General features: G+C 41.9%; 1 protein-coding gene across 11 annotated transcripts in view; it reads left to right on the top strand.

Annotated features, from left to right (window-relative positions):
- Positions 1–12872, top strand: part of EHBP1 (EH domain binding protein 1) — a 211591-nt gene that overhangs the window by 158934 nt on the left and 39785 nt on the right. For 3 of the 11 annotated variants that reach the window (XM_039568463.1, XM_039568458.1, XM_039568454.1), the window contains 3 exons: positions 6788–6904; positions 9901–10028; positions 12712–12853. In XM_039568463.1, the coding sequence (XP_039424397.1) occupies positions 6788–6904; positions 9901–10028; positions 12712–12853 (387 nt within the window). The remainder of the gene's footprint in view (positions 1–6787; positions 6905–9900; positions 10029–12711; positions 12854–12872) is intronic. The other 8 variants (XM_039568459.1, XM_039568457.1, XM_039568464.1 and 5 more) reach the window with 6 other exon arrangements.

Here is a 12872-nt window from a genome sequence, read left to right as displayed (position 1 = left end):
AAAGTGTAAGGAAAATCCAGCTTGATACTCACAATGCATGTAGATTCAACAAAAATATTTATTTCTTCTCTACTAGATGTATTTTATATGCATAAATATTTAAATATAGTCTTACTGCACCCTAAACCCTACACTTCTGTTCCAAATAACACCAAGGAGAAAGCAGTGAGTTGCAGTTCTCCCTTTGGGTCTGGTCTTCAGTTTTACTCTCTTTGCCCAGTAAACCGAGCTTGCCAACATAACTCTCTTTTGTGATAAATAGAGAAATTACATCCTTGATGGCAGTAAGGCTGAGCCAAATGGCACATTACATAGACTATGGTGTTCCTCATCTCTCTTCACAGTTTATGACTCCCCATCCTACATTATTTCATTACTTCCTCCTCACTGTTTCGTCGTGCCTGTACATAGCTGCTCCTGCCATACCTTCTGTCAAAGTAAGGTCTTTGTCTGGTCATATCCTGGGTGCTCAGGTGGATAGCAGTGACCCTGTTTTGTTGCAGTGACTCACTTGTAGTGTTGCTAAAGATCCCAGTGTGCTGCTTTCTGGGATGTGGTCTTCCTGTTTCGTGTTTTGCTCTGTATTTAGCCATTGATTGTCCTGCCCTTCATTCAATTTGTAAACAGTCTCAGGTAGCTGTGCATATACATTAAAAGAGATCTGCATTTGTAGAGGGAGATTGCATATGCACCCAGAGAGTTTAGTGTTACTAAAAGAGCAGACAGTATCAGAACTGATGACAGCTCATTTATAAAGTTATCACCACTCTACCTGTTGGGTTTTATCCAGTGTAACAATTTCACAGCTTTCTACTTTTGCATTGATTTATACTTCCTACTTTGATTTCTCTTCATTCATACAGTAGTTTGGCCAATCTATTTGAACTTTGCTTGGACTTAAAGTCTTCATTTCCTGTCTTGTTTTATCCCTCTTTGCTCTTTTCATGTCAATGTGGATTTTATAGCATTTTCTTCTGCTTCTTCCATCTCAAAAAGCTTTCCGTATGGCACATCTTCCACATAATTCTACCACACCACTGGTATTTTCAAGTGCCACACCAGAGCTCCACTCAAGGAATCCATTCTTCTAAAATGTAGTAGTTCTGTGAAATGGTACCAACACTTAACAAACCAAATGAATTGGAATTATTTCTGGGTTTAGTCTTTATTGTTTTTCAATTTCCACCAAAAATTAGGATTTAATAGACAGTCTCCTTACTACCACTGGACTCTGAGTGTTTCCTCAACTGCATTCACATTTTTATTGTGTAGTCCTGTATTCCCTACACAATACCCAAGACAAGCTTATTATCTTACGTCTATCAAGCTGTCTTGCCCATTATACATCATTAATCTCTTCTTCTGCATTGATTGCAATTACTTTTTGATTTACAAAAAGGGAATGTACCAAATAATTTTACTCTCAATTCAATTATTTCAGAAAAAAAGTGACTTTTCAGCTCTGAGATTTTGGAGTTTTTAAAGACTATCTTCTTCCTTACAACTGTAGGTAAAAACATGATCTCTTTCATTGTTTCTGTATGCTCATTAAGAATTTCATGCTTTGGCAGTGGTGCAATATTCTCTGTTAAAAGGCTTTATTTAATCAAGGTCTGAAAAACTCAAACGCCTATGGCAAGTTGAAACTTTCCTGGATAAGCAGCATCCCTAGCTATGAAATGCAGTCTTTTTCATAAGTTATTTGGCATGTGAGACAGAAAATACTTCTTCCTGCCAACTGCCAGAGGGTTTGGGATGGCAGCTTCAAATTTATTAGATGTCCTACTAGCTTCAGGCCGATAAGCAGATGCCTTGAGATGGATCCAAGGACAGTATCAAGATAGAGATCCAAATATCCCCCCTTTTCCTAGCAGCAGCAGGACAAAGGAATTGACATATTATCTAGGAATTGTCCCTGTGCAGTGGAACACCCGTCTACTCTTCTGGGGTTTGGGTGGTGTGTTTTCCTTACTCTCTGGCACACCTCCATCCTTTATTTGAGCTGGCATCAGTGTGAGGAAGCGGCTTGGACCCAGGGGTGGTGAGGACAGGGTATGTTCAAGATTTCAACTCTGAGGCAATGATTTTCAGGGAATGTACGTGGTGGCACAGCCTTACTCATCATGCTTAGTCTCCAACTCATGAAACCAGTGTTAGGTCCTCAGTATTTTTAGCAGGCAGTATTTCTATCCATTGGCAGTTACTGCTGTAATTTCTTGTCCTGACATCAGGTTTCTTGTACACGGAACCAGTATTTCAACTCTGCATTTCTTCCATTCTCTGCCTTTGCTGTCTTTATTGCTGTGCAGAGGCTCCTGTCACATCCTGTAGCTTTAAAGCGAACTCTGTACCTGAAAGTAAATAAACTAAATATCTCACCATCCACAAGCCTGAAGGACTTCCCACAGACAATGCTGAAGGCTGGAGACATCTTAAGAGTGAATACTGTTTGTGCAGCTTCTCCCAGTAACGTGATCCAGCCCCCATCAATACTTTTGCTTCACCATGAAAATTACTCCTTTTTCGTTTAATCTAGAAATTGATGCAGTCAGCTGCAGCTCCTTCACATGTGGACAAGCTTAAACCAAGTCAAGAGAATATCAGTTTAACCACAAATTAGGCCTGACCTTAATCTGAATAGTAAAACGTAAAAGCTATTAAATGCCTCTGGGTCCTTTCCCACCAACATTCTGGCATTTCCACATGGTTCCAAAAGATACTTATTTCTCTCTCTCCAGTCCAGACTGTAGTCCATGCTGTGTGGGTGATGGTCAGTGCTGTTTAGTTGTTGACTCAATCCTTTATCTTTTATTTTGTTAATTCCTTCATGACATAGTAAAGCTTTGCTGTCTTTCTAGGATTCAAATTTATGTACTTTTCAAGGAAGCAGTTCTTCAGTCCTTTTCTAAATGTCTGCCCTGGTTCTAGACCAAGAGCTTTAAGTTTTTCACCCTAGCAATTTGTTCTTTTCATAAAAGATATCTGTTATCTCTTCGTCATGTTGTTCCTTTTATCATTTATAATTGCAAAATCTTGTTGTAACATGCTCCCTAAACACATTTCCCTTTTAATACACAGGAAGAGCATTGAACTGGAAAAAACCCTGGAGTAATTTAAATCAAGGAATCTAGATTTTTAAAGATACTTGAAAAATTCTGAAATGACTTCAAATTACTGCTTTTAATTGATTTTTTTTTAATAAAGTGTAAATGTCCTGATAATCATATTCAGTCAAAATCTGCCAACTTTAAATTAAATACTAGGTCAGGTCATTATCTGATACTAGAAACTGGTGTCTTCCACATTCCCATCTCTTTTGTTTCCTAAAATGGTGGTGTCAGAGGCAATGCCTCTGATCTCATCTTGCTATATTAAATTAAAGAAAATCAAATAATCTGATATAAGCATTCCTTCGTATGCAGGAGTCTTAAACCCTGTCATCTTGTTTAGATTGTTTTGACACATCCAGCATCCAGTGAGGTGACTAGTAGCTGTGAGCTGACCTTGTGAGCTGACTCTTTTGGGTGATTCCAAAAGTCACTGCCTGCTTCTAGGCTCCAGGTGGATTTGGTTCCCCTCTGCCATGACAGTGTCCTCCTTTCTTCCCTTCTACCTCTTCCAAATGTCCACATTGGAAGTAGCCCAGGCATGCTTTCTGTGTGCCCCTATGAACTCCAGGATGTATTTGAGAGTACCATGGCCTGAGAGCCACTGAATTTTTCCAACATCATCATCATGAGGGAATATAAATTATAAATAATGGTGTGCAAAGTCCAGCTCCTCATCAGAAACAGTAGAGCAGCTTTAAAGGAAATTCAAAACTATCAGAACTGCTGCTGTTGCTGCTTTACCATTCTGTTTTCTCTACAGTCTGCTGCTTATCCCTTTACTTTTTATCCTTTTTTCCACCTCATGAAGATCATGCTGTGCCCTTCCACTTTTTTCATTTACCTCTGCACTTCCTGAAACAACAGGAGTCCAGATCCCAGGATCACCTGTGTGAGTTTCAGTGGGAACAGAAAGGGTGTCTCAGAGAGTCAGGAGTGTTTCTGCCCACCCACTTCCACACCTGAAGGTCAGGTCCCAGGTCTGGTCGCAGATCTTGGATTGGCTGGAAAGAGGTGTTCTTCTCCATCACTCTGGCTCAATCTGGGGCAGCATGGAAGAAAGCTGAGTCTTCCAGAGACTAAGGAGAACTCATGGAGGGGAGCCCAGGGAAGCCATGGTGCTCAGCTGAAGCACAGGGCTCCTACTTCACAGGCTGCTGCTCCATCACACACACAGCCAATGTTGGATAAGACACTGAAGTTGGAACTTCTTTGCTCCTGTCTGTTGCAGCAAGAGCCTTACCCAATATCAGCAGAGGTCTGTGGAAGATGTTGATTAGTTACAGGGGAATTGAGGGAGCAGCTGGTTAGAAAAAAGTAGTAGACATAAAAAAATTTACAGGCTCCTAAAATGGAAATTATAGGTGCTGTGGAGATAAAGGGATAAAGTAAAGATACAGCTGTATGACCTTTGTGACAGCAGCATGGGCCTAAAGTGCAAGCTTCAGGTCTGGGAATGAGGTTGAGTGTGTTTCCAAGACAGGTGACGAATGATCAGCACCAATCCTGGTCCAAACTTCTGGTATTCAGAATTATGGCATCTTGGTACTGTATTTAGGATCTTTTTTTGTTTGTATGATATTTGAATGTACCCATATCCTGTATTTATAATTTGTATTTTTTTCTTATCTGAGATGTTTTAAAGTTCCTTTAGTTACTCTGTCGTGTTTCTTCAGACACACTTTACCCTACTCTTTTTTATAATTTTTACACACATGATGCATACATAGGAAAAAAATGCTAGTGTAAGTCTGAACAAGTGTAGATAGCATTTGATATGAGATTTAAAAGTGAGTAAATACAATGCATCTACTTACTTTGAAAGTATTAATCTAGCTTTTATGGACTCCAATTTCTTATATATTTGTATTGAAAAGGTGAGTCAGGATTTTTTCTGGGATCTGCTTCACAATTCAGAACTTGCTATTTGATCTTCCTCAAGTAACTTACTCTTTCTGTGCCGTAATTTACCTACATCATCATCATAATTGTAATTATAATAATCGCCTACTTCATAAAACATTATGGGGCTCATTTATGAGTGATATTCATAAGCTGCTCTGAGAAACTTGGTAGAAAGATCCCATAAAAAATAATTACAATTATTATTTTATTTAAAATGTATGTAGCTTACAAACAATGTTGATGAAAAGTAGTGCAGTAAAGCACTTTTAACTGATTCATCAATGACTTGGATGAAGGAGCAGATGCCTGCTCAGCAAGTTCACTGGTGACACAAAGCTGGGAGCAGTGGCCAATACCCCGGGGTGCTGTGAGCCCTTCAGAGGGACCTCGACAGGCTGGAGAGATGGGCAGGGAAGAACCTCCTGAAGTTCAGCAAGGGCAAGTGCAGGGTCCTGCACGTGGGGAGGAACAGCCCCAGGCACCAGCACAGGCTGGGGGTGACCTGCTGGGAAGCAGCTCTGGGAAGGAGGACCTGGGGGTGCTGGTGCACAACAAGCTGTCCATGGGCCAGCAGTGCCCTTGTGGCCCAGTCCCAATGGCATCCTGGGCTGCATTAGGAAGAGCATTGCCAGCTGGTCAGGGAGGTGATCCTGCCCCTCTACCCAGCCCTGGTGAGGCACATCTGGAGTGCTGTGTCCAGTTCTGGGCTCCTCAGGACAAGAGAGACAAGGAGCTCCTGGAGAGGGTCCAGCAGAGGGTGGCAAATGATGAAGGGACTGGAGCCCCTCCCTTCTGAGGAAAGGCTGAGGGAGCTGGGCCTGTTCAGGCTGGAGAAGAGACACTGAGAGGGAACCTCATCCGTGTGTGTCAGTGTCTGCAGGGAGGGCTCAGAGGATGGACCAGGCTCTGCTCGGCGGTGCCGGGCAATGGGACAAGAGGCAGCGGGCAGGAACTGAGGCACAGGAAGTTCCACCTGACCATGAGGAAGAGGTTCCTCACTGAGCAGTGCCCGAGCACTGGGACAGATTGCCCAGAGAAGCTGTGGAGCCTGGGAATATTCAAGAACCATCTGCACACACTTCTGTGCCATGTGCTCTGCGAGGACCCTGCTTGAGCAGGGAGGTTGGACCAGATGACCCACAGTGGTCCTTTCCAACCTGACCCATCCTGTGGTTTTGGGAAAGCAGCAATTCATCAGTGTGCTCTCACTGCACCTGATTGAGCATGATACTCCAGGTGGTAGCTTTCCTCCTTCTACCAGAAGGAGATTTCAACACCTAGGCAAGGTACAGTGATCCCAGCTCTGGGATGTACTATACAAGGTGAGGAGTAGCAAGTCTCACCAGGCTGGGAACTCAGTACCTGGAACCTTTCTCAGGAGCCAGCAGCTCAAGGTCCTTCTGCTGCCCAGACCCATCTAAACCTGCCACATGGCAGCTTTGGCACCCATTCTGCAATATGGAGAACTGAGAGCCTGGGGGAAACCATTTTGACTTGAGATACCCAGAGGTTCAGTGCAGAGGACAGCCACTGCTGAAGCCAGACTCTGCCTTTATTGGAGCAGGAGTTTCCAGCAGAGACCCCATATGTTTAATGAATTGTCTCAGTTTAAAGGTAAATCCATAAGTGGACAGAGTGGAGTCTCCTTCCAGACTTACTTAATTAGTTGCATTTTTATCATAACTCAGCTGGCTCTCTAAAGCATTCATTTTTTTTGAGTGATGTGTTGCATGTACATATGAAAGTACTAACCTTAATGCTGTGTGTTCCTACAGATGAGGATGAGGATGATGATAATATTGAGATAGATACTAATGAGGAGGCTCCTGAATGCTCTGTTACTGGAGGTGGAGATGAACTTACTAACCTAGAAAATGACCTTGATTCAACGGGTAATTTAAATAATGGCTATTTTGTGTATTTTGCATGACTAACACTCCATCGTCATATAAATACTGATGTGCTGCTTGTCTCTCTGTCAGCTTTATTCCCGTGACCCTTTTCAGGTCTTTTAAACCCTCATGTTTAATATCCTGCATTCATGTTTAGTTGAAATTTAAAATCAACAAAATCATTATTTCCAACAATGTCAGATTTAAATGTCTCTTGCTCTTTTGATGGGGAAAGGAACCCCAGGCCACATTGGTAAAGCAGAGCCACCTGAAAGCACCCTGCCTGGATTGTGCCAGGTAGGCAGAGGGATGAGCTGCCACTCTGCACTGCCATCCTGGCCCATCTGCTCAGGGAAGAGGAGCAAATGTGTCTTTCTCTGTTAATACAGACTTGGTGTCTCTCTGGTTCCTTCCCGAGGACCAGTTCTTGTGTTTACGCCTTGTTACCCCAGTAGGGGCATGGAGGTATAAATACGAGCAGAAGTAGTCCTATTTACTTAACAGTGTTTGTATAACAGGGGTTTTATAAACACATGAAGTCACAGGAGTGGTATTCCCCCCTTTCAAAAATCTTCAAGCCAAACTGGAGTTGAAGTGATAAATGTGGTGCTAAATGCATTGGAATCTTACAAGGGAGATGCTTATTTCAAAAGGAGCTGGATCTTCAAAGCTACGCAAAAGGAACTGCCCACCCGTAAGAGGCTCCTCTGCTTGCAGAGGGCTGGTGAAGGAGTTTGTTCTCTGTACAAGTCTGCCTGTTCCACTCAGCCCTGAGGAGTGCCTGGGGTCTCTGTTTGTGGTGGGCTTCTCTGCCAGGGCCTTTCTGCTCACTGCAAGTTAGCTTGGGCCTGGAGTAGCTTGGCCAGCACAGGACTGTGTCTTGAAACAGGCAGTACAAGAGAGAGCATCTTCAGCATCCTCTGGCTTGATTCTGCCCATGCCAGATGGACCCAAATGTGTAGTCCATAATATGTTAAATCAGAACTTAATTTAGTGGTTTTTCTTTGTAAATTAAACCAACAGTGATGTGTATATAGCACTTCCTAGTCTTGCGTGCATGCAAAACATTTGAGTCATGTCCTTTATTTTTTTCTATTTGAGGATTTCCAGACACGTAGGAGAATATATTTAGTGTTTCCAGCATTTGAATTTGGCGTACTTAAAGCAGAATCCAGTCAAATAATTTTCCAGTAAAAACTGGTTAATTTTAGGAGGAGTAGAAAATGAATATGTGAATAGTCCTGTCACATTGCCCCAGTGACTTACTTTCTGTGGGCCTTTTTTGTTTTGAGAGGTACCTTTTCAGGGATACAAACCCACTGCCCAGTGTTCCCAGTCTACCATGGGGAGACATTCTGAAAAAAAACTGGGACATCATTTTGTGGTTCAGTAGTAGCCAAAGGTACAGACAAGTAAGAAAGAGGATGGGCAGTAGTACAGAAAGCAGTCTAGTGCTGTGGTAGAAATCAGGGTACATGGATTTTGGTGTAAATCTGCCAATTCATACCAAGTTCTAATGAAGGCTGAATCTCCTGGGAACACCTAAAAGTACAACTATAAGGGACATTTCACATTTGGGATCATTATGGACTTCCTTAATTACTCACCTGCTGAATACTCATCCCTCCCATCTCTCTCAAGAAGAGAAAACTTTATTTTTACTGCTTCTTGGTTTTAAGTATCGCTTCTGTCTGTGTTTGTCAGTACTTCTACATGTTGTGAACCTCTTATAGTTATTACATGGTGTTTATGTATAAGCCCACAAGAATGTGCATGTAGTTACATGTGAGCCTCAGTTAAGGACACCCTGACTGGGTGTGCCAGAGGAAAGGGAAACTATCCTTCATAATCCAGCCCAGCCCATTGCTGCTGGAGACAGGCAGCATTTGACTGCCCGCATGCCAAAAATGTTTTGGCTAATATGTATTGGAGCACTCCAAACCTTGGAAGGAGCTATGTGGCTAAGCAGTCATGACTCTGCTTTCCACACCAGCTGGAAGTCACCAGCCTGCAGTGGAAAACTCAGGTTGTGCACGTGGGAAAACACAGGAGCTGCTCTTTCCTCTGCCTGTGACCCAAGGCCCAGGTGTAAGTGCATCCTATGTGTGCAGGTGATGCTCCACTGGCTCCAGTGCAGGGGCGAGTCCTCACATGGGGCTGCATGTAGAGTGTGTGTCTGGGGGCTTCTGTGCCAGTGTTCCTCTGCTTCCCTGCCCAGGGACAGCTCCACAGTTCTGTGCTGCAGCTTGTTATTAACACCTTCCCTCCTTCTTACGTGTGTGTGTGTGTGTGGGTAACTACGTGTGTAGGTGTGTTACAAATTCATACAGTCAACATTCACATACAGAATGAGCATTAGTGGGAGGTAAAGTTCTCAACTGCTATTTATTTGGGCTCTGATCCAAGTTGCTAAAATTGATTTTAAAAAACTGGGGGCTTCAGCAGACTTCGAGTCTGTCCTTTCGATGCAGTTCTGAAGCATTTTATGACTCCCAGTTTCAACATATTCTATAAATCATAGTAAATTATTACTAGAAAGTAGTCTTTTTTGATACTGAAATTTTATGAGAAGCTGTGCCAAGAAGCCTTAGGAGGAATTAGTAGTTCATACACTTGAGGGGTTATCAGTATGTAAATTATATGATAAATTGTCATCTTTAAATAAATGGCTTTTTAAGTGTGTTTTTATACCAAAGTATAGGTATGTACACATTGGGAGTAACTTAAACATTATCTACTTTCTATGTTTTTCACCTGCTGTCTGCAAGCATGTTTACTTGTTCCACTGAGTGCCATGTATGTTTTCCAAGAAAAAATCCATGTACGTTACACAATCCTGCGCCAATCCCAATCACAAAAACAATTCCTTCTATTTTCTTTTAAGTTCAAAATGATAGCAAAGTGAATTAAATCTACCTTTTAAGTTGCTACATTGTTGTAGTGAGTCTGCATTGAAATGCATCTCACTCTGTTGTATGTGGTATTTGCATATTTAGCAGAACAAAACAGTAAGTTGGTGGATTTGAAGCTGAAGAAGCTCCTAGAAGCTCAGCCACAGGTGGCAAATTCACTCTCCAGTGCTGCTCAGAAAACTGTAACAGATAGCTCAGAGCAAGACATAAAGGTAAGTTTTGCTTAATGCTTTTGTTTTGGTACCTGTGTGTTATGATCGAGGGTTTGTATTTTGTGAGAAGGAAAACAATTTCTTACCAAATCCTTCAGAGTCAGAAACACAGAAAATCTTTGTGGCAGTGCAGTTACATAGTTTGCAATGCACTGGGTTTTTTCCTGTTGATTGATCAACATGTTTTCTTTCTTTTTTTTATTTTTTTTTTTAAAATCTAGATACTTGTCATTGGCAGAACACTAACAGGTATAAGAAGGTCTCTCAAAGGTATAAGAAGGTCTCTCAAATTCTGCCTGCTCAGGTTGTTACTGATATCAGAAATGCAGCACGGGCTCCATCCTGCTGCTGGTGCAATCAGCAGCCAAGCAGCCAGACTACCTGACTTGAATGGGAGTGGGGTTGGACTCTCAGAGATTTGCTTCCCTCCCAGTCCGGGTCCTCTGTTTTTCCTACATTAAAATTAAGCTGTGGTACACTTTAAAGGCTTACATACTTTGGGTGCTCGATGAGTGCTTCTGAGAAAAACAGACATGAGTATGTGGTGTGTATGGGCACTTTGCCTATTCTTAATGTTCACCACTTCAGCATAAAGTGCTCACCAATCAATTTTCTATTTCATTTTCTTAATTAGACCCCTTGTGTTCTTGCTATTCTATTTTTTAAAAATAGTCCCTGTATGTCATTAATATCCCTATGGCTCTGGGGCACTTCCAGTTGGGTATAACTTTTCACCCACCTGCAGTCTGTGGGGAGAGTACTGCTGACTGAAAGGATTTCCTTCCCCAGATACAGAGATGCTTTGAAGTCCCAAAACAATGACTTTCATTGCTTTTCCCTTACACTGTCGGTTCCTATAAATTGGTGATGAAAGTGTGTGGCAGCAGCAGAGGACTTTCGGTCTCTATCTTTGAACAAAAGGAAGCCTGGATCAAGTCTGATTTTTGCGTTCAATTTAGCTTTCTGCAGTGGATTTAATGCAAAATGAAGCTGGCCCAAGAATAATACAATGGATTGAAAAGGCTAACTGAATTAGTGGGCTTAGAGGAATACATTTGTAAAGTGGCAGAAGTCCCCAGTCATAAAAAGGTTTCTTAAAATGGGATTTACTAGCTAATCACACTGATATTTTAGCATGTTGCCAGGCCTAAAAAATTAGCCATGTTTGTTTATTTTGGTAAAGACTCTGGTTTAGGCTGTCAGATGGTTATTAAACTAATAACAGGAAACCACCTTTTATTTAACCAGAATCTTACAACCACCTGATTAGTGCAGCTGAAAAGTCATCCAGAGGTATAAGCAATACTTGTTTAACCTTAATTCTGTGAAATGACACACAGGCTGCCTCTTAGGGTAATTTGGTATCACCTAACATGATAAAAATGGTATTTGTCTTTATAAAAAGCATTTGTGAGGGAGTTAATTCTTTTTAAGGTACTCCCACAAAAAGGTGCAACTTAACAGTTTATCTCTGTGTGCGTCTTTTCTAAGGAGGACTTGAAAGGCGGCGTTATAAGGAATATATGGTGTCCATCTGTTCTCATGGAGCTCTTGGCATTGAGGTGGATTTGTTTTTTAATAAAATGCAGTTTACAGGTTTCTAAATGAGGCATTCTGTGTTTGTGGAAAAGGATAAACTGTTACCTTCCCTTGGGGATTGTGTATCCCCGGCCTCCTTGAGGCGAGAGAATAGGCCGTTGGAGAACTCCCTCATTACCGATTGTCTCAATGCAGAGGAAGGGCAAAGTCTTGGTAGCTTTTGATAACCAGTTTCAGCATTCAGCAGGCTTAGCTATTAGTCATGCATCTTAGCCTTTCCCTATTTACTTTCAAAACACTTAATAAAAATAATAAAAGATTAGGTATAAAATGAAATATTTGTTTGGTACACAGCACCTCGGTATCTGCAGCTTCCACACACCACAGTGGTTCAGTCTTCTGGGATATTTCGTGTTGATAGAATCATTTGAATTTGTTACCAGTATTAACATAGGAAGCCCTGGAAAAGATAATTGTAGTTTCCTTAGCTGTAAAGGGCTTACTTACAAATCTGGCTTTGGAAAGTTATAGCTGATGAAATGCAGTTCAGTGGGGTAGCATTATAATCCTACCTTTTAGACTTCATCCAGCATTAGTGGTTTATCTCAATGGGCATAAAATTAGAAACTAGTTCTTCTTGTCATACAAGTCTATGGGACTACAGAAAACGACAGATTTCTGTACCGGGCAGGGAGAGAGGCTAAAAGCAACACGCTTTAAAATGATACAGATCGTGTTCAGGGGCAGAGACGCCGCTATTTGGCAGCAGCACACGCGGGGCTTGGCACTGCAAAGGTGCAAAGGAGCGATTTTTTGTTTAAAATCGGCATTGCTGGCAAATGCCGGTCACAATGAAGAGGTCTGGTTGGTAAAAAAGTAGAGAGTTCTGCAGGAGGGTGCCCACAGAGCAAAAAGCCAGTCGTTGCCACCACACATTAAACAAACAAACAAAAAAGCAAAAGTTAATCACTCTTCTGCTTTTTTCCCAGCAGCTGATACTTCCATCCAATATAAACCACAGCCCGAGCTGTGAAATCCACTTTGTAAAAGCTGTGTCCTGTCCCCTCACAAAAACGTACCTTTCAAATTAATGTCTTCCCGCTTGTAAACAAAAGAAACTGTTGTGTGTCTGTTTTTTTCCCAGCAGAATGGAACAGAGGAACATCGTGCTGAGCGATCACAAAAAGCAGCAGAACGGTTTAGAAATCCCGTTGTGTTCAGCAAGGACTCGACTGTCAGGAAAACTCAGCTCCAGTCTTTCAGTCAATACGTGGAGAGCAGACCAGGTAGGAGAAAATATAAAAC

This window comes from Corvus cornix, chromosome 3 (assembly GCF_000738735.6).
Source record: "Corvus cornix cornix isolate S_Up_H32 chromosome 3, ASM73873v5, whole genome shotgun sequence".
NCBI lineage: Eukaryota > Metazoa > Chordata > Aves > Passeriformes > Corvidae > Corvus > Corvus cornix.
Note: the sequence above shows the minus strand (reverse complement) of the source record. Positions and strands in the feature narration are given on the sequence as shown.